This window comes from Cynoglossus semilaevis, chromosome 9, assembly GCF_000523025.1.
Source record: "Cynoglossus semilaevis isolate Cse_v1.0 chromosome 9, Cse_v1.0, whole genome shotgun sequence".
Classification (NCBI taxonomy): domain Eukaryota; kingdom Metazoa; phylum Chordata; class Actinopteri; order Pleuronectiformes; family Cynoglossidae; genus Cynoglossus; species Cynoglossus semilaevis.
The window spans coordinates 15638996-15664153 of record NC_024315.1 but is presented as its reverse complement, the minus strand read 5'-3'; the positions used below and the strand labels follow the sequence as shown (position 1 = coordinate 15664153).

The window sequence follows — 25158 nt, the reverse complement described above, 5'->3', positions numbered from 1 at the left end:
CACGACGCGCCTCCCTCCTTCCCTCGCTCTCTCTCTTTCTCTCTCTCTCTCTCTTGCGCACTCATTCTCTCTCTCTCTCTTTCTTTCCTTGTTCTCTGTTTATTAAACACACTCAGTAGTCAGTGTATATATGCTGGTACTCAGACACAGTATTTTTGATATATGTTCGTCCCCACTGTGTGCCCCTATCCCAGGATTATATACACGCTCAAAAACATCCCAGAGAGACGTACTGTAACAGAGCTTCTGCCTGCACAGCTGAACAGATGTGAGGCACAGCATCCTGTAATCTTACCTAAAGCAGGTTTCTGCACCGCCGAACACATATGCTGGCACTGACGTAATGAAGTAATGTATATTCTTAGGTAGAATGCAGCATCTGAAACATAACATCATCATGACCTACTGTATGTGACAGAATATAATTGTCCAACAACAGATCTACAATATTTGGCCCTGATTATCAGCCTATTAGAAAGTACTAGAACTAAGCTTGTGTCCTATACAAGAAAATCATGGATCGTGTTTCTTTATCACACCCTGGTAAAATACTTAGGTATAAAAATAGTATCACTATGTCGTCCTTTTAGAGTATGTACTAAGCTAACGCTGTGAGGTCTTATTTTCCTGAAGAGAAATTTCATAACATTTTAACCTGCTGAGTTCCTAACAAATACCTTAATATTAGTTATGACAGAGGGTAATTGTGATAAATATTTGTTTTACTTAAGGATATTTATCTTGTTCACATTTATATTATGTGAATTGATTAAATATATATTATTTTTAAATATGAATATATATTCCCTTATATTTAAGTCTTTTTATTTTACTTTCTTTTTTTAATAACCACCCAAATTTGTTAAAGCATGGCATGGTAGTAGTGACCATATACTACAGTATATATATAATCATATTGTGCCATGAAGCTACATGCATTTAATCAGTACCCAGTGTTGAGCTTATATTAGTAAATATAGTTTAATGTTTTCAGTGTAGGTCAATCACTTTAGCCTGGTCGTTTGAATGGTAGCTCCCAAGACAAAAACGTGTGGACACCCCTAACCCAGTGAAGCCCTCTCTAACTCACTCCCTCATTTAAACACACAGGGAGAACTGTACAGGTCACTGATCCACTCTGTGGTACTGTTTACAAATCGGAATCATATTAACAGTACTAATATATTAATTATATATTAATTCTGTTTGTAGTTTGGTCCTAAGAAGTATAAGATGTTGCAATGATTTCTTTTTTGTTTGACAGCTGATATATTTACCAACTATGAATAATTGTCTGTGTAGACTTTTCACCAGTTTCACCATCCATACAGTTGAATCTGTACGAATTAGATCTAGGTTACAAACAGAGAATTTGAAACAGTCATGAAAAAAGAGAACATTTCCATCAAGTCTTCTTTTGGGTTTTTTTATTTTTTCACTTGTAAAAATATATTCCTAAAAATAAATAAATATATGAAATAAATATACTGTTTGTCCTAGGTTAAAAAAAGAAACTCATAAATAAGAATAAAATCTGTCAACAAACATCTGTCAAAAACCTCTCAGTTTGGTCAGCTGGAATTCAACAAATCCTTTTAGTGAGTCTTTATAGAGTTCCACCAGAGTACATGGTGTACTACAGAAGAAATCCTTAAAAAAATGCATCCGGGCTCTTTCTTTTGTTGGCCCATACTCCATCCTCGTACGAGTCACATTCTGAGCATCTGGTCTTTGTAGGAGTTCAGAGAAGAGCCCAGCCATGTCATTAACAAAGTCAGCCAGATGCAGACCGGTTTTCTACAACAAAAACGTCTGCTTTCCAGTGCATAAAACTACCTTTTAGTGTAAACCGCCCACTCAGTGTAATGATCAATTTGAATAAATCTTTTACATAGCAGCCACATAGTGTATAACATCACAAGGTCTACAGAGAAGTAAAAATGATTAGACTGAACAGCCACACAGTTTAGAAATGATAGCAGCCTGGGGATGTTTTTCTTTGAAACATGCAGGTAGTTGATATCATTGGTTGTAACTCAAAAGAAATCTGTTGTATTTGTTCTGACATCAGAGCCACTGCACAGGCCAGTAAAGGTGCGAGAAAGCCTCTCTGTCCATCGTAGAGCCTTTACGACTTCCATGGAAGATCGTTCCATGGCCTCAATCTCAGACGGAGATGTTGAAGTTCCTTCTTTCCTTTCACCGAAGTGAGGCGGTGATTTTGGTGCACATCAAATGAACTAGTTTGGCCTAGATCAGAGATCTCCCTCTGTCTTCAAGAGGAGTTCGGGATTTGCGCACACTTGACTCTGACAAGGTCCAAATACGGCACAGTCACAGTCTCAGCTTTGGCCCAGTAAGTCCCTGTACAACTCAGGTACTCTGTCTGGGTCTACAGGCCTCGGTAGGAAGTGGGTAAACCTCTGGTGTCGCCTTGACCGCGTTCCATCTCGAGAGGTGCCGTCTTTGTTTAGAGCAACAAAGTAAAATGTTCCTTTATCTCCGTGTCGATAGATGTTGGAAGAATAAGTGTTGTACCAGTTTTCTTCAAATTGCTCCCTGAAAACACTTTCAGCTGACAACTTCTCCTGTGAAAAGAAAAACAATATGAGGTTAATGTTTTAAAATGCCTCTCCACTCAACTCTCCTTGTCTGATTGGGCTGTAGCCACTGCAGCCGCCCTGTGTGTTCCTGTGTATGTCCGGTTTGCATGAAGTGTCTCTTCCATACAGGAAATCGAGACTTTGAAACTAGACTTCATTTTTCAACTCTATAGTTTTTGATGATTTTAAAATGTACTGAAAACATGGAGGTTCCTCATGTAATTTGAATTTGTTTGCTTACCGATCCATAGAGTTCTCCTTTGCTGTTCATGGCAAGATAGAGGCCGCTGTCCACTCCTCTTATACTGACCAGTCCCACAGCTAGACTGATGAACTCCAGGATACCTGAAATCATACACCAGGAATGATGAGTAATGAGTCACATTGTATCCTTTTCAGTGAAAGACTGATGTGCAAACAACCTACTGAAGCACTGTCTATATCAGAGGTCACCGACTATATTTGTCTAGAATTTGTCTGGGGCGACACCTTGGGGGCTGGACACTCAAAAACATACTAAATCACTTTTTGTTTAATTTTTTTTTATTCAGTCGTGGGCCAGATATGGCCTGCGGGCCACCAGTTGATGATCATTGGTATCTGTCATTACTAAATATAAATACACATTTTAACATAACCTGTAAAGTATACAACGTTTTTCTATGACTTGTGGTGCAGGAAGATACTCAGTATATTACAATACAGTGACAGGTCCTATTAGACAGAACTAAAGTCCATGTCTGCTGTATGTCCACACCAGCACAGATATGTCTGTAGTGGTCCCTGCTGTGTTACAGTACATGGCCGTGTTCAGTGGCTGTGCTGGAGGATCGCAGCATTATTCTGCTGTAACTGTTAGTGTGATGTGAATGTACAGTGCCGACTGGAAGGGTAACGGGAACGACAACGGGCAAATATTATTCCTACTCTGTTTCACTGCACTTGTTTTCCAAGATGAACTCCCCCACACCATGTCAACTTCTATTACCACAACAACTGCTCCCATGGTGTTTGGTTATTGCACCTTGTCAGTCATTTCATTCCATGGTTATTACAATTAGCGTGTGGTGCAGGTGCCACTACTGCTACTATGGTTATTACAATTAGCGTGTGGTGCAAGTGCCACTACTGCTACTACTAAATATAATAATAATAATAATGAATACATGACAGCAACAATAATTCCTATTCCTATTTATTGTTGTTGTAGTATTTTAATGCCTTCTTTCATAATAACAGGCCAAATATTCTCTTCTGGAACTGTGGACTTTCTCAGTGAAGACAGACATTATGTCTGAGGCTTTCAACAAAGTTATTGCTTTTTAACCAGTCATAATGTCCTATGTCTTGTGGCTGTACTGCACTGTGTGTTTGTGTCTACACTGTACTGCCATTGGTGTGAGGGCGTTTTGACCCTGTTCTTATCTTATATCTTACAGGTTCTAGTTCTAGGGTTTAGGTTTAAGCTTTGTTTGTGGTTAGGGTACAATGTGATCTATAGACACTTGTGAAGGTGATCTGTCAATTCACATGAACTTACAAAAAATGACACTAATACTAATACTAATAATAATAATGAGTGTCTCTTACCGAATCTACTGTGGTCCTTTCTGGTCCCCTGTATGGTGCCATCAGGATGGATCTCCAGGTGAAAGCCCGTCCTGCAGTAGAGCTGTCGCCGCCTCAGAATCCCCTTCAGATGACTGAGGTCCGCCAGGCTCCGGGACAGCCTCTCCGCGGACACGAGGTGCTCCTGCTGCTGCAGCCCGTGTCCTCCCGTGATCAGTCCACTTGCAGAGTTGTAGTCCATGGGCCCAGCTGGGGTAAGAACGAAATGAGAGCCAACGGCAGCCTGAGCGGCACCCGCGTGTCCAAAGCTGTCCAGAAATGCGTTGGCAAAACTCCCCACCTCGGCCGTTGCCCCCATCACAGATAAAAGAGCCGGTCCGGTTTGCGGTGCAACAGATCCGAACCAAGAGGACAGACGGGAAGCCTCGGTACTAGCCACAGAAGGATGGACAAAAGGGAAAGTTGATCGCAAAACAAGAGAAATCCACAATCAGTGCGCGTCTTGGCGCAGTCACCCACAGCCTTCATTAAGAGCTCCGCTAATTGACGTTAAACTTCCGCTGGGTGATTGAGGGAGGCTCTGCTGCTGCTCTGCTCCGTCACCTCCTCCTCTCTTCTATTTATCTTCTCCTCTACTGATTTGTGGCCGCTTTCTATGTCTCCCCTCACCTCGGGATACTCCCCTTTGCTCTAGTGCACATCAGGATTTTCCTCCCTCTCTCTCTCTCTCTCCCTCCCTCTCTCTCTCGCTCTCTCTCTCTATTAATCCCACAGTTAGACCAGCACCTCCTATAAATCAGGACTCCGTATCAGAAATCAACCTTAAGTTGCCTCTTAATGCAAATGTCTCCGGATCTCCTCTCCTTTACGGCTCATTTGTGCTCCTGTTTGAAACGGAACCCCTTCATCCCTCTCCTCTCCTCTGTTCTCCTCTCCTCTCCTCTGCCTCTCTCACCTTTCATGTTCCGTGTCAGTGCAGGGATCACTCTGCAGGAGCTTGGAGAGGAAATTGAAACAATTCCTCATAGAATTAACCCCAATTTCTTATTTGCCCCGTGAAGACATCTACAGCAGGCCTGGACACCGGGCGTTTTTTTAACGTTGAATGTGTCGCAATATAGTGCGCAACTCTGCATCAACTTGTGCGCGGTGAGACAGTAGGTCAGTGCATGTCACACCAACTAAAAAGTGATATCGCCATTAGTCTGAACGCTTCACAGGCGCACGCCCACTTTTCTGAATGACTCAGGAGGCAGAGGAAAGCCCCTATTTGCGTAATTTTCACACTCAGCTGTTGATTTATTGCCCCTGTTTTATGCAACACAGACGCGCGTTTACTGCAGCTTTACACAGACACTGCATTCGCGCGCGCGCATACACACACACACACACACCTGTGCAAACGACATCACTTGACTGTCAATCCCCTCATTGATCTTTCCACAACGCTTTGAACAGCCCATATATCCTTAATTGTGGTCTTAAAAGACGAATCAAAGACGCGCAGGCTTCAAAGTGTGGGATCTTGTGAAGGATCGGCCAATATGGGAATAAACCTGTTTGAACTGCAGCCTCACAAAGGAAAATAACCCAACACTTAACGCTTGACGAACTTCACACTGGGGAAATTAGTGCATTGTATGAAGAAGTCAGTTTTGTTTTGGTGTATGCAAATTTTAAATCATTTTATTTATTCTTTTTATTTCCAATCCAATCCCTCCAAGTCTTATTGGCAGCGGGGCCACACCGCAGTTCTCGGCGGAGAGGCGCAGGCGCGTGTGCTCCACTGGTCTATATCATGGCATCGATTTTGACAGACTCAGACTCGTGCGCGTGTCCTCACAGCTGCCCCCTCCCCTGGGAATCGTGTTGATAAATGAGTGGAAGGTGCAGAGGTGTTCGCGTCCACGTGACCACACCGGTCATTTCTTCAAACGAATGGGAATTTCTGTGACGATCCCGAGGGAGACGCGGGGACAAGAAATGCGATGCTGTGTTTAGACGACGCCTGCGTGCTTTTCTCTGTTCTACCGTATAATAATAAGTCATGGACAGTCCCTGCATGGGGACATAAAGGCCCGCGTGTGATTGGCGTGTCCCCTTCTCCCTCTCTCCCCCGCCTCATTAGTATTTATGACCAGCAAAAAAATTGAAGTTTTTTTTGAAGAGACAGGATCGATCAGAATCGCCCCCGGGCTGATCGGATCCTGATGTATTGCCTATCGACCTGGGCAGAATGAAGACGTCAACCTCAACGGCACATTTCAACTCAGGGAGCCAAGTGAACAGCTCCCATGGTCACCGCGCTGTGAAATACACGCTGCTCTGGTTTACTGCTCTGACTGTGACAGGGGACAGAAAATGAAGCCAAGCCTGCAGTCCTGGAGGAGGACAATGAGGAGGAGGAGGAGGAGGAGGCCCCAGGGTTACACCCCCACTCTGCGACCAACCACCCACACACACACACACACACACACAAAGAAATTGCAACCTAATCGAATGCAGGGATAATGGAATAATTAAATAAGTAGCCTTAAGGTTAGTAATGCAAGTGTTTTCCAAACTGAGGTCTGTGGAACTCCACGGGTCCCGCATTTAGAAGGACTACGGAAACATATCGTCATGTTTTATTCATTTTTCACACAGTTTTGTTTTAAAAAGCCTCTTCAGGTTGTTTTGATGGTGTCTCGTCTTCAAAGATATCATTTGTCATTTCAAATTTGAAACAGCCAAACACGTTGCCGTTATTAGTCAGCTCTAAGAGAATAATCACATTCGACTAATGAAGAGAAATATAAATCAAAGAGTCACATTGGGGTAAATTCCCCCTTAAAGTGTGTGTGGTTTTGATTGTCATTGTTTGATGGGTTTTAACTGCTTGGCTAAATGGTTCTTATTTCTGAGTGATCTTCAGTGCTTCATGTGTGAACAGGTGACACCACCCATCTATTAATTTCTGTTCCTTTATTCTCTTAGCATCAAAGGCCCAGAAATGCCCCATCAGGTTAACATTAGTCGTACATGAAAAACTGAAATGGGGAACTCATCTTTGATATTAGTTTCCAGTGACTGCTTTGAACCCTGATTTCCCAGTGCTACAGTAATGTGATACTGCACACACCTTAATGAAAGTGAAGACTCGTGAATATTGACAGCGTGATCACTTACTGTATGATCATCCCCATCCAGAGATGCTCCTTTTTTAAACACTTATACTAGGAAACTACTGATACTTCCAGAGATGCTCCTTTTTTAAACACTTTAAACCTTGTGATAGGTACTTTAGATACTAGGAAACTTATTGGTACAGTTTTGAAAGAGGACTTTTTGGTTCCTCTTGTTGTACAAAGACCTGAGCGGCTCAACAGTTTCAGCTGAGCTACGCCTCATGCTTTACTAGAAAAAACTGAGCTTTATCTGAAGTCTTTTTTTCCCCTCTTTTGTCCCAATATTTTGGGAAACAGTTCAGTTGATTAAAACTCCAAAATTAAAGCGTAATGAAAGATTGTGAAAGTAAAGCACAGACATAACAAGTCTGAACCCCCCAAATTAAAATAGCCATCTTCCTGCTACTCAGGGTCACTTTTCAAAATAGGCGCAATATCCATGTAAACACCCAAGACGATTTATCAATGAAAGTGTCTGGGTTTAATCAGCAAAAGGTTGAGTAGTAAAGTAAAGTTTTTTGGTTTTTTTTTTTTACTTTTCAAAGTCCTTGCTATTATACAGGTGAAGTATTTAATGTCACCTTAAGCTGCTGTCGTCTTTATTCATACGTGACCTCACACAGGTTGATCTTTCACTACATACACCTGACCCAGTGAGACGTCAAATCTCTCTGTCCTCAGCCTCAGCAATGAGTGAACGCCTGCATATCTCGCGATGAAAAGCCCAGAACGCGCGATAATTTGATGCTGCCCGCAAAGTTCCATTCACCAGCAGCAGCAGCAACAACAGCAGCAGCAGCAGGAACGATGGCAGCTTTCCGCAGAGTGACTGCCCTGGCTGGGAAACTCAACATCTGCTCAGTGGCGAGAGCTAAGCTGACTGACGGTCAGACGGCCAGGCCAGTACGGAAACATCTGTGCGTTGCCGTGGGCATGTGTCTCGCAACGGGAGGCTCCGTGGCACTTTACTTTTACAATCAATTGTGGAGCAACAGAGGTGGAGAGAGACGTAGGCTTCACGGGTTGCTGCCATCCATCCCAACCGTCGAGGCCAAAGACAAGGTAAAAAGCAACAACAACAATGACAGGATGCTGACGCTGTAGGAGAAAATCAAAACTGCTGAGTCTCAGTGACATAAGCCGATCGGTCGCTGACCAAAGAGTGTTTTTTTTTTTTTTTTTTTTGTGGGCTTGTATTTGGTACATTCGTTATTTTACCCAGGTGTCTTCGGTACCTGAACGCCTGCACCGAGCTGTTTCTCCTGACGTTTCCATCTGTGACTGAGCTCTCGGGCCCACTCACACAGGCCCGGCTCTGTTCTGTGGTCGTGCCGTAGCGGCCAGTTTAAATATTTCCTGTCGGGCGGACAGACTGTGTCATTCACTACATCACCGCCCAGTGGAAACAGTTTACTCACAGTTTTGGCTGCGCGGACCGTGCGCGTGCGTAAACGCAGCCCCGGCGCTGTCCGCCCCAGCTAGTGCTGAAATCACCGCACTGTTTGTGTGTGTGTGCGTCGGTGTGCAGAGAGCCGGTGCAGAGCTCTGCACTGCAACAGTTTGGACGGCCCTTTTTTGCAGTCGTTCATGAAGATCAGTAGAAAATACCTTTTCAGTTCAGAATTTAAAAAAGGTGAATTTTATTTGAAGATAAATGTTCACGGTAGTACTGTAACCAAGTAACTTAAACAACAAAAATATGTTTTAACAGGACCTTATGGACCTGGGTACTACATGAATGGCTTATTATTCAAGGCAAAAATAACAAAAATATCTTTATAAATGGCACCAGTTCAGTACTACTACCACTACTACTAGTAGTACTACAGCTATGGTTGTCAGGTGAGCCAAGATTTAAGTTTCCATATTTTTTCACCTTAGCCCTGTCATTTGAATGCTAGGTCCTAAGCCATAAAAATGTGGACACCACCTGTGTTTAGGTTTAGAAACTGTAGCGCGTACCCACTGTATTTAGCAATGCTCACAGGAGAAGACACATTTGACAACAAATTAGAAAACCAAACCAAAAAACAAATCAGAGGTGTTTTTTTAACTGCTCTGGTTCTTTTTTGCTGCAATGATTGTGTTTATCAGTGAGGCAGCTGATTTCAAATTTCTGTGCTCTATTAGATTTCCTTTTCTCCAATGCTACTGTAATTTGCTAGTATTCACCAAACTGAAAACTCAGTTCTACTCTATGCTATGGTTGTCTGTGCTAACTGCTGGTTGCTGCACCCAGCTGAATGACCTGAGCAAACATTTGGTCCTGTCACTATTGTGCTCTGTACAGTTCATGATCGTTTCAGTCAAAGAAGACAATGCTTTCATTGTTATAAGCTGCACCCTATATATGTCTTTCCATATGTTTTAATCTTTCGTCAAAAGAATAGCCGATGGACGTTTCCCCGTCCTGTTCATCATCGATTGCTATTTTTGTTTTACTGCCCATTCTTGTTTTTCAGGGAGGACAAGCATTGTCCTCCCATGACACCGGTGCAGACTGTAATAGAAAATAAAAAGAGTGGCAGCAGGGTTCTGCTATTCCTTGGACGTGAGCTTCTAAAATGTAGTGAAACCAAATCAAATGCCTTTCACTGTTAAACATTCGACAGCTGTTTACAACAGTTTACGACGGCTCATATTCATGAGCGTTTTGATAAGTGCACAGACTTTCCTGGCTACATTTTAACTGGAAGGTTACTCTGTGGATGAGGCCAGGTAATGGATGAAAGAGCTGCAGCTGTGAACACTGGTTAGCCTGAGGGGAAAACACCTGGAGCATCTGCAGTGCAGCCAGAACAAGACGAGGCACCAGGGACAGGTTGAGTTGTACTTACAAGAAATTATACAGGCTGCATAGTAGTACACGGGTATATCATGTAATTAGTTTTGAATTAGAGGCATTTTTTGTGCGTTTTACTGTCCAGCACCATGTGGTGCAGTGCATCACTGTGTATTACAGTTCCCTTTACTGCAGCCTGTGCACCTTAGTCATCACTGAGACTGGAGGCTCTGGGCTCCTCAGCTCAGGAATCACATCATGGTTAATATCTGTGAAGACACACACTTTAATACTTTTCATGAATATAAATGTCTCCTTGTTGGAGACCTTTACAACTTTATGAATGGATTTGCATGTTCATTAGCACGTTCTGTAGATTGAGAAGAAAACAGGTTTAAATATAGAAACTCTGCTCCGTACTCATTACACAACTTGAAGCAGCCTCTTTGTGGTGGAGCTGCTCTTCTACACTGCAACTCATTAGACTGGAGCTGCAGCCTCAAGAGGGAGAAGGAGTCAGGAAAGAAATGCTAATCATTGCGTGACTGTGTGTGTGTGTGTGTGTAATTTTTCACATCATTGCAATCAGCCAGAGGTGATGCTGACTGTATTTATAACCTCAAAGAGCCAAATGGAGAGAGTGGCTGCTAAGAATAGATGGTGTGGCTCATTATGAAGTTTGTTATTCAGCTCTCTGTGTGAGTGGCACATTTAAAGCTGAAAAAGTATCTCAAACCACTGTGGTTCTCCGAGTGTTACTGATGCCATAATGTCCGCAGACACGTCCGTTTGACTTTGAAGAAGGAGACGTGTACATGTCGTCCCATGAGCATCGCTTCCGAATGTTCAGCTCCGTTGAATATGAAGGACAGCTCTTCATGACTCCACAGAACTTCATCGAGTCAGTCACCATGAATGAACCGAGAAGTAAGTACTGGAGACTCATGAATCTGTCACTGTAGATGTAGTCACCTAAGACTGTCACTTCTTCACCTAACAACAAGAGTCATACAATCAGAAGTTGTTGTCAACACTTCTTGATCACACTACATGAATGTGTCCACGTTTATACACTCAATATTTCTTACATCATGGACCAGTAATCAAATGTGGTGAGGCCACTTCTGAACTCATTTATTTAGGTGACTAATGACATTTTAATGTGGTGTATTTTCTAACTTTGGTTAAAACAGGTCATCGCTGTTTACGCCTTCTACCAGTTGTAACAGATTAAACCTGGCCAGCAAACCTCAAAGCAGATGGCCTTACTTCAGTTGTTTAGTCTGTGGTTAATGTTCGTCTCACACAGACACACAAACACACACACGCAGGTTAAAAATGTCCTCCCAGGTCGAGGTTGTCAGAAGCTGCCATCCCAAAAGCTGCCGTTTCTTCATGTGATTGTGTTGCGTGCCAACACTGCACCTGTATGCCTGCGTTTACCTGCAGCAGTGTAAACCCCGTCTGTAGCCAGCAGCCTCTAATGCCCACTTTGAAGTTGAATTAGATGAACTTTGTTGTATAAAAGTGAGGTAAAGTAGTGCAGGCTTTTATGGAGACATTCCACCTACTACAAAGACGAGCACGGGGCACTTTAGACGGCACAAATGGCTTTGTGAGACTGTGACAGTATAAATAGTGTGTGTGTGTGTGTTCTGTGTTGGTGTGTGTGTGTTGTGACTTTGCCCGGTACATTTGGACATTTTTTTTCTAGGTCATACAGATGCTATCTGACCAAGCCCACCCAAACACTTGTGCTCTTTTTCTTCTTTGTCTCTTTGGCGTTCCCTGACAGACAAGAGGCCCTGGAGGTCCCTGACCAAACAGGTGGGCGACACACACTCGATGCTGCTTTATTTGGAATCTGAATCTTTCAAAATGTTATTGACTTTTTTTTTCTCATTTTAATGTAAAAGTCAGTAATGTATCAGCATGTTTCTTTCACAGTTAATTTACTTATAGTAAGTCATTTAGTGAGAGTATGTTTGGTCTACAGAGATGCATGATATATATGTACATATATACATATATGTATATATTTATATATAGTATTTTTTTTAAACCTAAGACTACTATAAATGTACTATAAACAAAACCAAAAACTGTTGACTCTTTAAATGAAGATATTTATTTTTATAAATGAAAAACTATTAGCACCTTTTTGATGAACTATCAAAAATTATTGTGGATTTTTGTCACAATATCGGACGCATCATTCCAATTATTATCATGCAACCCTAATGTTCAAAAATCAACTCGCCAACAGTCTCTTCATTGGTCTTGTGTGTGTGTGTGTGTGTGTGTGTGTGTGTGTGTGTGTGTGGCAGGAGCTGGAGAAGATCCTGGCTGAAACACCCCCAGTATGGAGAGGATCGTCCAAACTGTTTCGCAACCTGAGAGAGCGAGGTCAGAGGGAATAAAGAGAGAGTGTGCAGTCACTGCAGCTCAAACACACACTAACAGAGGAACACAGTCACTAATTAATAACAACTTGCATTTTAATTGTCTTAATCTAATTGAAAATAAATGCATATTAATAACAACTTGCATTTTAATTGTCTAATAAATGCATAATATATACATGCATTCATAACATTCAATCCATGGATCTATAAGACAGTGATAAAGATGAGATCTACATATTTTTAGCTTTGAGGTATTTTTATGTACCAATCCCTGTGTGTACTGTACTACTATTAGTTGCTCATGTGTGACTAATAGGTCCTGGAGCTTCTGTGTGTGTGTGTGTGTGTGTGCATATGTCACTGTAGGTGGTTTATCCGGGGTTGGTGGAACAACCTGCCAGAAAACTAAATATAGACCAACACTCCTCTTCTTTTTGTTCAAACATCATGAGTCATAACAAATACCAACAAACCTGAGTTCAACTTCTATTCAGGCTTTTATAAGACTGAGTCAGAGGCCAGTTGGTGACATGGTTGGACCCGCAGAGAAAACGTATTCTTTTTACCACTGTTTTTGTCTAACCATTTAACAACCTTTAGTAACAGTGGATGTATTTTTAGTGTTTGCTAAATCAGACTTTAGTTTTGTCTGGTTGGAAATGTACATACAAACTCCATGTAAAACTAATATTCTCTCATCCAAAATGCTCAGTTTTTCTACATATTTGTGGTGTGTAATATGTAATCGTATGTGAGTTCTGACCTACAGTAAAATAAGTTACATCACCGCTAGGAACCGAACCCGGATGTAAATCAAGGACTCTCTATAACAGTGTAGATAAGTCTGTAAAATATTACCAAAGACTCCAAAACACAGGTTTTTCTTCATCCTGAAATAATGATGTCATTCCCAAAGAATCACGTTACGACGAGGTTTTGTTATTTCAACCTTGGCACAGAATATTTTAAGAACCTTTGTGAATATTAACACAACAGCACACTTGTTGGATTTACACACACATTTTTCTTACTGATCAAATGCTTTTGTTCATACTACAATACCTGTGATTGGTCCAGCGAACAGAACCTCACTGACAGACTATAACAGAAGTGATATCTGAGATACAAAGGTCTAGGTTAGCGTCACTGAAGTAATCAGTCAGAGTAGTTGGTCCTGGGCTGTTTAAACCAGGGTGAGAGAATCCACATCTACACAAAGAAGTCAGGCATGAAGGAAACACCGCTCACACACTAGTCTAACCAGTTTCCTGTTCACACAAAAGAAAAACACACATTGGAAAGAAGTCACCCCAAACATTCAAACAGTCACCCTGAACTATCTGAGCCATCAGACAAAAAGAGACAGAGAAGGAGAGAGAGAATAGATGGAGCTACAAAGGGTCTGAGGGAAGAAGGAATCACTTCTCCAAACACCAACCAAACCTTTGCTGATCTCTGTAGAAAAAAGACACAGTGTGAGGCTGACAGTGTCTGTTGGCTCATCACTCTGAGGAAGAGCCATTTAAAAGATGCTATCTTCATGACAGGGATGAGTGTGTGTGTGTTCGTGTGTGTGTAATGATTTGAAACATCTGTAAACCTTTTCTGTGTATTTCCTAACTCTCCTGTCTGTTTGGATGTGTTTTCCAGGGATCATCTCCTACACAGAGTACCTGTTCCTGCTCTGCATCCTAACAAGTGAGTCCAGGTCGATCCAGTTCTGTTAGATTACGTCTGTGACGGAGCAAAGTAAGCTTGGGTGAAGTGCCCGATAGGGAATAAACCGGGGCCCACCCAGAACTTTACAAGACACAATTATGAAGTACAACTGCTGGATTTTCCCTTTCCCTCGGGCTGTAAGAGAGGGAAGACAAAAAAGGAAACGAGGCAGCTTTTAAGACCTTTTACAACTTGTGAGTCAAGTGTCGGGTTTACGTGTGTGTCAGTCCAATCAATTTTGTTCAAATTTACTTCGAATGTTAATTACTAATTAGTTAAATGTTAAAATAAACACAGTTTTTCCTAAAATGTAAGTCCTCGCCCCCCTGCTCTCGCTTATGATATTAAAAATAGAATAATATTACATCATATTCTGTGGTAAAATCTCTTTCAAATACAACTATGGCTACATCTCCAGTTTTCCACCGTACATCACAGGTTACAGTAAATGTGGAAAACAATCTTAATTTGTGTTTTTACTATAAGAACTTCCCACTGATCATTCTCTGTTCTGTCTTGTCTTGATGTTTTGCTTCATCCTGTTCTACTGGTGTATTCCAGATCACCTTTATCTCACGTGCACACACTCACCCTGTCATGCTCTTCTTTCTGTCCTTCCAGAGCCACACGCTGGTTTCAAGATTGCTTTCAATATGTTTGATGCAGACGGCAACCAGATGGTGGACAAGAGGGAGTTCATGGTGGTGAGTCCTTCAGTCAGAGAGAAAACCCAAGCTGAATTTCCGTGTTGTAATCTTCATATATATTTCATACATAAATAATCATTTTATATTCCGAGTGTGAAATATAATGTATAGCTAAAATGTGATTCATATCAATTGGATAAATTAGCTATGGATTGGTGACGATTTAATCATGGTTGATCTCTATGGTAATGATGATTGATGAGTCAAGATCAATCAACATTTCAGAATTTGACCCAATTTTTTTTTGTGTGGTGTATTTTAGTCATTACTGTGAGGTACAAGGTTGCAACTCACAGGCTGCCACACAGGAGGCGCTATTAGGGATATGTGGTTCCTCTGGCAATTCAACCCAGGACTTTCTGCTAACTGCTCCACTATGGAACCATAAGTGACTTCTGGACCAAAGTGCAGCACTTGTTTCACTTGTCACAAAAACAGTCTTAACAAGAGGTTGACCTTGTGACCCCTTGTGACTGTTTGTGTGTATGAGCATTTAGGCTTCAAACAGGGCTTTAGCCCTGACTTTGAACTGTCAATAAAAAAACGTTCTTGTTCCTCTTATTTCAGCTTCAGGAGATCTTCCGGAAGAAAAATGAGAAGAAGGGAAGAAAAGGAGATGCTGAAAAGTCAGCGCAGCTGGTAAGAGATTAGGAACCTGTGTGTGTGTGTGTGTGTGTGTGTGTGTGTTCTTGCAGGTGAGTCTTTCCGTGTATAAATTATCAATGAATACAGCTGCAACATTTTATTTATTTATAGAAATAGCAGAGAGTTAGTCAGTTAAAAAAGAGCCTTTATTTATGTTGTCGTCAACGACATGTTGAATATTAAATGCCCTGGTGTAAATGTTAACCATGTAAATGTGTCTCTAATGTTATTTCAATACATTTCTATTTCTATACCAGGCATGGACAAATGAAGACCACTACAGTGTGGTACACCATACAGTAATGCATCGTGATGCATCAACTGCATTTTCAGTTAATGCTACTAGATGGCGACAGACACAATTTACACTGAAACCTTTAGTTATACCTTATAGAGTTATAATACTACCACCGGTTATACAGTGTTCTCATTCTATATCACGGTTCTCCTTTTTTTAATCCGATATAACAAAAAATAAACTAAAAGATATTGTAATATAACTAAATGTACAAAGGTTTTGGTTTTAAAAATCTGAATTCCTGTTTTGAAATTCATATAAGCGCATTTGCAAACGATTGCTGGTAGCTTTGTTTACCTATGCGAGATCAAACACAGCATACTATTGGCTAATACAATGCAGACTCGGTGTACTATTGGCTAATTGAGCATGCTCTTCTGTTCCTCATGCTGATTGGCTGTGGGGGAGGTTCGTAAAGGGTAAATATATACGGAAATAACATAATAACTGTCTCGCTTCTAGAAATAACAGTTATATTATAATTAAGAATAGAGTGACTCTGAGGTGTGAGAGGTTTTATAATCGTGTTATTGTTGAGCTGTTGACCGTCCAATGGTCAGTTCCCAAAATGCATCACCTGTCTTTCAATGCCTCATGTTTCTGCCAATACTTGAGTGCGTTGTGTCCTGTTGACTGTTTACTAACCAAGTTAAAAGAAAATGGAGAGAGCAGAGAGGCAGGTTCCAGAGACCAGGATCAATGTTGTTTTGGTCCCAGTCTTGCTCCCAAATGTGATTATAGATGTGTAGAAAACAGCACATCTCTGAGCAAAGTGTATCCACAGCCCTTTCCTTGCACGTTCTAACATGTCTTCTGCCCTCTCTTTTCCTCCCTCCTCTGTGGCTGCATGGTGTGTTCTTTCCTCTCTCTCTCTCTCTCTCTCTCTCTCTCTCTCTCTCTCTCTCTGTCAGAGTATGCAGCTGTATGGATATCAGGTTGCCCCCATGAACAGCGTATGTATCCAAACCCATTACCCCTGTTTGTCTCTGTGTTTAGAGGTTGAAGGAATGAATTAAGGACTAACCAAAGATGGTGTGTTCAGATAGTGAAGATTACCACAGGAAATGTTGTGATGTGAAAAACGTTTTAAAATAGTGTTGATGCTATTTATCTTGTTGTGCCTGAGTGGTATATGAGACATTTAATATAGGAATTTACAGATATTCGTGGGAATTAACAGGAATAGTGGATTTTGTTCTTAATGGGAATTTTAAATATAGTTGAGGAAAATATGTTTTAGCATTATTGTACTTCTGGATTGTTGGCCTCAGTCATTCAATAAAGCAATTAATACTTCATAAAGTTCTACAAATAAATCCAATTTGGATATTTATACCGTCACAACATTAACTCCAGACATTTTCCTACTTTTTGTAACCTTATAGCTACAAGCCACTACTCCATGTTTTTTTTTTAAACTCTGGCAATCTGCTGTGGCTCTCTTGATTCCCTACTGTTTCCCAATCTGGATAATGGCAGTGTAAATAGCTCTATTTTTAAACCTCCTGGACTATTTCACACTAGAAGCCAGTAAAAAAAATCAACAACAGTGAATCTCAGTTTGATTTACAGTATAATAGAAGGATTTAAGGCTACTGTACCATTCCTGGTCAGGCTGTTGTAGTTATTAGAAGTCTTAAGGTCAAAGGTCATTGTCTCACAGTATAGCACGACCTACTGAGACCCACTGCTGTGGTTTTGTGTGTAAAATCATTGCCAAAAAATGTTACGGCACCATCACACAAGTTAATTTAACATTAAGTTACAAAATGACATAATAATGAAAGGTTATGTAAAGTACCGTATTTTCCGGACTATAAGTCACACTTTTTTTGTGCTTTGGCTGGGTTTGTGACTTCTCAGGTGCGACTTATATAGTATATTATATAATTTCGATATTTTCACACTGACAGCCGCTAGAGGGCACTGGAGCTTATAATCTGCAGTGACTTATATATGTTTTTTTTCTTCTTCATTTTGCTTTTTTTGGCTGAGCGACTTATAGTCCTTAAATACAATAATATAACTTGACTTAACATGATATGACTCAGAGACCTTGTCTTGTCTAAGACCTATTGTGCTGTGTCCCTCTCTCCTCTGATGCTCTCAGTAAGAGCTACCGGCTGTTTATTTACAAATTTAGTGTGAAAACAAAGTCTGCAGTTTGAAAAACGCTTGTCAACGTCGTATTCCCTCTATATTTCAAATGTAGGAATATGACGTTGACCTTTTTGAACCGTAGGTGAACTGATCATGGCCCTGCTTGACCACTTCTACAGGTGCTAAAAAAAGACAGTCAAGAGTTTGTGTCAAGGAGTTACTGGGACGTTCTGAGGCGCGGTGCAAGTCAAGTCCTCTTTTCTGACCTGGCAGAGGTACACATTTCCATCTGCCCTCTGTCCATGTATGTCTTTGTTCTTTCTTTCAAGTTAGAGTAGTTTCTCTAGATTTCTGTTAGCGCTCTACTGTCTTAAAGAACCTTCAAAGGATCCATTTTGGGGTTTTTATCCAAATCGTTTTGACCATCTATATTTTCTTCATCCTCATTTACAATTTCATATATTTTTTCTTGGTTAGAATTATCCTTTAGTATGTTGATGTCTTTTAAAGATTATAAAACCTTTAATTTAATTTACCAGTACTGGTGTTACCTTTTTATACAGGATCTGTTCTTACAGTATGAACCGTTCTGTTTTACACCTCTGCCTCTCATTCAGTCTTTTCATTATGCTTCTGTTTGTGTATCTGTGCCTGTTACCTGTGTGTTCATGTGGCTGGTGGTGCTTGGTGTAAAGACAATTTTTATGTGACGCCACAACCTCTTATCAAGAACTAATAATAGGCATAGAAAAGGAAAACAAATGTTATACCAACGCCAGTCTCTTGATGGCGCTCATTTAATCTTTGCAGTGTTCTTGTGCTGCCACCACTATGCTCGGTGGACATCATGGTGCAGATAAAAGTTCATTAACAGCCATCATTACTCCAGCCGGCTGGCTGACTAATGACAGCCTGTGGTGTTAGCGGAAGCTAAAGCAGAGGTAATGACAGTGGAGTGAAATAGGTCTGACCTTGTGTTTACGACGAGTATCCTTTCATCAGACAGACTGTCAGACTGACAAACAAGGAAAACTCAGAGAGTGGGGAAGTTAGAATTACCGGCAGGGGGTGAGGAGACCCTCAGATAAATGAAACAATAAATGAAGACCAACAAAAAATGATGCATTTAAGTAAGTAATGAAAGGTGGAAACAAAGAGATAAAGTTAGTTTGTGTGTTTGTGTGATTGGAGTGGAAGAGGCCGGGGAAGAAGAATTCAAAGAGCATGTGTTTACAGAACAGATTAGTCACCATTATACCTGCTTGCTTTTGTCTGGACAAGAGGAGACTGATGGACAGGTAGAGAAGGAGGGAGGGGAGGGAAGAGCTAATCACCTGGATGTTTGTCTGCTGAGGAAGGCACTGACCCACTGACTTCACTGAGACCTGACAGTGAGCTTCTCTGAAGTTTTAGTCACAGCAAGAGAGGATCAGGAAGATTGTAACTGTTTACGTCTGCCATGACTGATTCTTCCCTACATGATCAAAGGCACTTAAAGTCCACACACACACACACACACACAGATGGACGAATAGAAACATGCATGCACCAGGTGTTGGCTCGTGCCTTGTGGGTGTGGTAACCATTACGTCTGTATGTTGACAATGAGCTCACCACTGCCACAGCACTTCCAGGAATGATAAGATTGTTATGACCATGATCTAACTTGGTAAGAACTGATCTGGACTCTTCAGGGTCTGTGCTGGTCGAAGTATCTGAAAGCAGCAGAACCCGAAACCAGTGTTTTCTAAACTTTTTTTTTCTGGGTCACAAACCTTTGCGACCCAAGTCAATAGACATTATTCGTAAACTCCTGGGAAACATGATGTTTGATGACCCAAAAAAAAGTCTCTTGCGACCCACCTCAAGGTTGTGACCCAGTCTTTGGGAAACAAAGACCATCAAAAGCTAAGAATGTAAAGGTACTCCCAAGATGGGAGAGAAAATACTCACTTGACTTTGCACTATTTGTTTTTATTCAATAATAATAATAATAATAATACATTGATGATGACGTATAGTCGTATTTAGTAAATGTACCGTCCCCACAAATTAGATTCCTATAAAATATGTTAAAACAAAACCGAGCTGTAGTTGAGTCACTGAAATGTTTCGGTAAAAGTTGACGCTGAATTTATGGTTTCGCAACCAACTGCAGTCACATTAAAATTTTTAAATTATAATAACATTACAAAACTAACAATGTTGTAGTGAAGGCGATTTGATTTTAAGGCAGACAGAGAGGCATCACACAGTGAAGCAGTGAGAGGCAGAAAAAACACCACCTGGACGCTGTCTCGGTGTTATGAACAGCTCATGTGTCACAAAGGCATAAGTGTTGAGTCACCTCAGAGATGAAAGTGGTTTGTTCTGTTTGTCCGTAATCACGCACTTAATTAAAAGACCCTCAGATGGGCGAGACAGCGAAAACAAGACACCAAAATCACATGTATTATCTGAAGGAAGTCCAACATTAGTACGTGTCTAATCAAGGAGTTCAAATACCAGACGATAATGTGTTTCAAAAACAAACAGAATCTTGAAGTCACGCTGAAGTCACTGGAATAACAGCAGGACATTTTTGTCCTGTAGATTAACATTATCAGCATGAATCACTTAAGGTGGATCTCATTAAACAGAGTACTAGTAGAAACTCTGTTTCTGTTGTAACCCACACCCAACAAACAATTTTCTACCATGATAAAAAGTTAAGTACAGCTTTCAATCACAAAAAAGTATCACAAAAGTAGATAGTATCTTAAAAAGTGTTTTATACGCCTTTTATTATGATTTATGTTACCTTTTATTACACATATCTGTTAATATTCAAAGTTTGATTCAGTTGTTTTCAGTTTGTTTCACCCTTGATCGCTTTGTTCCACAGAACTGACTCTTATTCTAGTACCAGAGGCTTGCGTTCAACACCTTCCTTTTCTTTTGTAAACGTGTGTTGTCCTGTTTGACATTTTCTTCTTACCCCACACTGGATTTTAGGACTTTACCCTCGAGGTAGAACCCTGAATGGCATTGTGGAAAAGATAAAACATTATACAGATGACAATGGAATTCGCATAAATGCTTCTTCCCTGATATGGACATGAGATTTCTTGTAATCTGATGTCTGCATATTCCTAAGCATGGCCACGGACGGGGCAGCGGGTGGGAGAGCATTGTAGCGGGAGCGCTGGCTGACTCTTACGTGAAATACATAGTCACACTTACCTTTTTTCTGTTAGCAAGTTCTCTTAGCAAATAAAACAAGAGATTCTTTCGGTCAATGAAGTGTTGGTGCTAACTTGAAGTAACTATAATTTACCACTCCAACTTTCAAATTTGATTGTCATTAGTTAATGGAAAAAGGTGAAAATGGCTTCATATCTTTGCACCTGTGCTACTGCGGGTTTTGTTTTACTTTCTGTCTGGCATTGGCTTAAAGAAATGCATGAGTCTTGGTGGCTTCATTGTTTTGTGCATGTTTGTGAGCTGCGTGTTAAGTTTCTCTGTCATTATTACCTCTCCCTTCCTTCTTCTGCCTACACCAGAGATCCCCAAGAATTAAGTGCCACAGGTCACTGTTACGAAAGACACCATTTTGGTCCACTCTTCGAAGTATAAGGTGTAATAAAGGATACATAATACAACATTAGAAATGTCTATGAAGATTCTCAGTCATCCAGACTATTTATTAGAAATAAACATATATGTCTGCCGACCCTAGTACTGTATATTCGGCCACGGTTTTACACTGTAAATTGTTTTATTCTGTGAAATATTTTTAGGAATGTATCCTTCAAACCATGTCAAAAGTGTCAGATTAGCTGACCTATGGGGACCTCTGTCTTTTACTTCAGCATCCCTTGGCACCTTTCTGGCTGAGGGCAAGACTTGTCTTTGTGTCATTATGCTGTGCTACTATCTAGTCTCTTTCCCACCGGTCTAAGCTGCACAGTGAAATTCTGGCTCATTCATAACATTTTGAGTTTTATGCACAAACAGCATTTTACTGGAACTGACATCTGATTGAAAGCGTCGTTGTTGCACACCTGCCGCCATTCTGCACACATGCAGCAGAAACTTGCTTCCTGACGACCTGGCAACTTGGGCATAATCTTGGATTGGTTAAGGATCATGACTATTGTTTGCCTTCCTACCAAATTATCTATTTGCACTTATCAGTCCTCTGTTGTTCCTACTCTGATGTTTCTTAGCGAACAGATGAGACGGTGACAATTGACACCACCCTGCTGGTTCATTTCTTTGGCAAGAAGGGAAAGGCTGAGCTCACCTTTGTCGATTACTACAGGTATGGAAAGTGTCATGTGGATTTTAGAAAGAAACATCCTCCATCTCATGGATAAGTTTACTTCATCTCTTTTCACCTTTTAATAATCCCTAGATTTATGGACAACCTGCAGACCGAGATGTTAGAAATTGAATTTTTGACCTACTCTAAAGGAATGACTACTATCAGTGAAGAAGACTTTGCTAAAATCTTACTCCGCTTCACCAACGTGGACAACATCAACTCCTACTTGGAGAATGTCAAGCACTCCATACCAGATGAAAAGGTACAAAAAATGTGTTATCAGGTCACGCCGTGTTTGCCTGATATATAACATGTAAAGTTGACATAGGTTTATCGCTGTTAACATATATTTTCAAATTTAATTTTTAAAATACAAAACATCCATTTGTATAACACACACAAGGACCCCTGAAAAAAAATAACGTATTCTTATTTAATACAGGAAGTGGCGTACTTTGAGTCAAGCTATCTGATTGGCTGTTGGTTTGGACTCATTTGCATACTCTCTGTGCTGAAGCAATATGTTTGTTTGAAATAACTTAAGATGTCGGATTTATGACGGAATTAAACGTAAAATTTAATGTTAAATAAAAGTATTGTATTTAGATATTTGCATTAAAATGATTATGCAATATAACATTATATAATATAACATGCAACTATTGTATTTTGACTCAATGCGACTGAATCCTGTCTCTGTATCTGGGTGTCTTTCACTTAAAAAAATGGTTATTAGCGATTAGTTAAACAAACAAAATAAAACAGGTCTAATCCTAGCATGAAGTTACATGGCTACATGTTTTTTCTTCAGGGAATTACCTTTGATGAGTTCAGATCCTTCTTCCAGTTTCTCAACAACCTTGAGGACTTTGCGATTGCCATGCAGATGTATAATTTTGCTGCTCGATCTATCGGACAAGGTATGTGAGAAATAATGGATAAAGAGTTTTTCATTCATTCCTGAAATCAACATATTCTCAGTGTTTTTCCTCATTTTACCAGATGAATTTGCAAGAGCTGCTTATGTAGCCACTGGCCTTAAGCTGACTCGCCACCTTGTGAACACAATCTTTAAGATTTTTGATGTTGATCATGATGATCAGCTCTCCTACAAGGAGTTTATCGGCATCATGAAGGACCGACTGCACAGGGGAGCAAGGGTGAGCTCCCATAAACACACAGTCTGAAAACACAAATGTACATACAGTATATCAAAATGCCAATAAACATTAAGTGTACTGTCTAAAGCAGTTTCTGTACTGCAGGGCAAATAGTTCCCTCTAGTGGTGTATTTGATAAATTACAGATTTGAACGCAAACTAAACAGTAAAAACAAGATGTGGTTTGTAACTCATTATCAATGGCGCAGTACTGGCTTACGACCATGTAATTATACATTCTTACCCGTTTTCCCTTCTGCGCTGTATTCAAATGTGATGTTTAATATCTGTTCTTCTTCCTATTCCGCATGTCCACCAACCGATCTTCCAGGGGTATAAAACAATGGCACGATCTACCTCTTTCAGATCTTGTCTAAAAAAGGAACTGGCGAGCAGATAAGTATCAGAGTCACAACAAAACAAAGTTCTTCCTCATCTTTGTTTGTTTGTTTGTATGATTATTTAATAAATATTGATTTCAACCATTAGACCCCAAAAAGTAAACACCACAACAGAGTAATAACGAGGTTGAATTTTAGGAATCACTCAGTGATGTTACTTGCTTTTGATCATAAACCCTAACTTTACCTGTTTCTGTTGTTTTTTGCACAAGGTAAAGGGCCTGGACGCAGCCTCCTTCTCCGTCTGTTTTCATTTTGAGGCCGAAGGACACATTTGCTGCCTCTGACAGAAAACTAAGGAGGAACAGCGCACCAGAGCAGTGAATACATCTGCAAGCATGACTCCACCCTCTAACTGAATGATGCTTTGTAAAAACGAAACACATTTTGTCATGTTTGTCATATATGTCGCGTGCAGTTTTTTTTATTACGTAGCAAAATTACTGTTCAGTGAGAATACGTGTATGACAATGCAGTCGTTGTAGCAATTTTTAAGTTATACCAAATAATTTCTCTCTCTCTCTCTCTCTCTCTCTGTCACTCTTTATATATATGTTTTTCACTTTCTTTCTGTCATATATATACATACATATATAAAAAATATATATCCACGTGTACATATAAATTGTGTATGACTGATATGATCAATTACATATCAGATTTATTATCTATTGTTTCAACATGTTCATCTTATTTAAATGAAACCATGTTTTGTGATGGTGGTGATTGAATCTGATGAACTGATTGCATTTCCAGACTGCAGAAAGATAAAATCGGCTAAATAAAATGTATTTAATTTGATCTTTTGAACGGACGTTTAATTATAGGGTTTTTTTTCCACCAGGACGAGCAATGAGATTTTGTTGATGTCTAAAGTATTTTTCCTCACTTGGGTCAGCCCGTGGTCTAGTGGTAAGAGCTCGCACTTGTTATCGGAGAGTTGTGTCTGTGTATGCACAATGACAAGGTGATTCTTCTACTTACTGTCATGACAGTTTTGTACATGATAGTCCTGGCTGCATCTGAGACATGTCCAGAAATAAATGCCTATGTTGGATTATTTTAAACCACTGTAATAAACAATGTCTCCAAGAGGTGTTTTTCTTTACTTTTCAACTTTTACTTTTTAGCCAATGTTTTGATCAAAATGTCTCTGAAACCATCAGGCGTTTTAAGATCATTACTACTTCACTGTCAACAACACTGTGGAAGTAACTAATTATGTAAAATATTTCAGTATTGTTGATTAGCAACACGAGTTAGCTTTAGCATTTTGCATAGCTAAATAAGTGACTA

At 40.3% G+C, this 25158-nt stretch overlaps 2 protein-coding genes and 1 long non-coding RNA gene across 5 annotated transcripts; 1 reads left to right on the top strand and 2 right to left on the bottom strand.

Annotated features, from left to right (window-relative positions):
- Positions 1–1452: 1452 nt before the first annotated feature.
- LOC103384120 (fibroblast growth factor 20) lies at positions 1453–7364 on the bottom strand. The gene is made up of 3 exons (XM_008317512.3): positions 4194–7364; positions 2845–2948; positions 1453–2588 (listed from the first exon to the last, which is right to left on the bottom strand). Exons 1-3 carry the CDS (start codon positions 4528–4530, stop codon positions 2343–2345), a joined length of 687 nt encoding a protein of 228 aa, XP_008315734.1. The 5' UTR covers positions 4531–7364; the 3' UTR covers positions 1453–2342.
- LOC103384119 (calcium uptake protein 3, mitochondrial) lies at positions 4297–25117 on the top strand. Of its 3 annotated transcripts, XM_008317510.3 has the most exons (16): positions 4297–4426; positions 8021–8401; positions 10901–11048; positions 11917–11948; positions 12449–12527; positions 14177–14224; positions 14867–14949; positions 15520–15591; positions 16807–16848; positions 18175–18270; positions 22204–22298; positions 22392–22563; positions 23113–23221; positions 23304–23461; positions 23793–23857; positions 24072–25117. In XM_008317510.3, exons 2-16 carry the CDS (start codon positions 8084–8086, stop codon positions 24076–24078), a joined length of 1524 nt encoding a protein of 507 aa, XP_008315732.1. In that variant the 5' UTR covers positions 4297–4426; positions 8021–8083; the 3' UTR covers positions 24079–25117. The 3 variants fall into 3 exon arrangements, with proteins under 3 accessions (XP_008315732.1, XP_024914465.1, XP_024914466.1); XM_025058697.1 differs by lacking the exon at positions 18175–18270; XM_025058698.1 differs by lacking the exons at positions 16807–16848; positions 18175–18270 and having other exon boundaries at positions 24072–25116.
- Positions 18341–23833, bottom strand: LOC107989028 (uncharacterized). The gene is made up of 4 exons (XR_001760524.2): positions 23706–23833; positions 23301–23484; positions 23121–23209; positions 18341–21012 (listed from the first exon to the last, which is right to left on the bottom strand). It is a non-coding gene; the product is annotated as an uncharacterized LOC107989028 (long non-coding RNA).
- Positions 25118–25158: the final 41 nt, after the last annotated feature.

Bases quoted from the DNA above. Each gene is read 5' to 3' on its own strand.
- LOC103384119 (XM_008317510.3), top strand. From the start codon at position 8,084: ATGCTGCCCGCAAAGTTCCATTCACCAGCAGCAGCAGCAACAACAGCA. The intron at 11,949-12,448 runs GTGGGCGACACA...TGTGTGTGGCAG, and splicing joins GGAGGTCCCTGACCAAACAG to GAGCTGGAGAAGATCCTGGC. The intron at 14,950-15,519 runs GTGAGTCCTTCA...CTCTTATTTCAG, and splicing joins ACAAGAGGGAGTTCATGGTG to CTTCAGGAGATCTTCCGGAA.
- LOC103384120 (XM_008317512.3), bottom strand. From the start codon at position 4,530: ATGGGGGCAACGGCCGAGGTGGGGAGTTTTGCCAACGCATTTCTGGAC. The intron at 2,949-4,193 runs GTAAGAGACACT...GTATGATTTCAG, and splicing joins AAAGGACCACAGTAGATTCG to GTATCCTGGAGTTCATCAGT. The intron at 2,589-2,844 runs GTAAGCAAACAA...TTCTTTTCACAG, and splicing joins AAGGAGAACTCTATGGATCG to GAGAAGTTGTCAGCTGAAAG.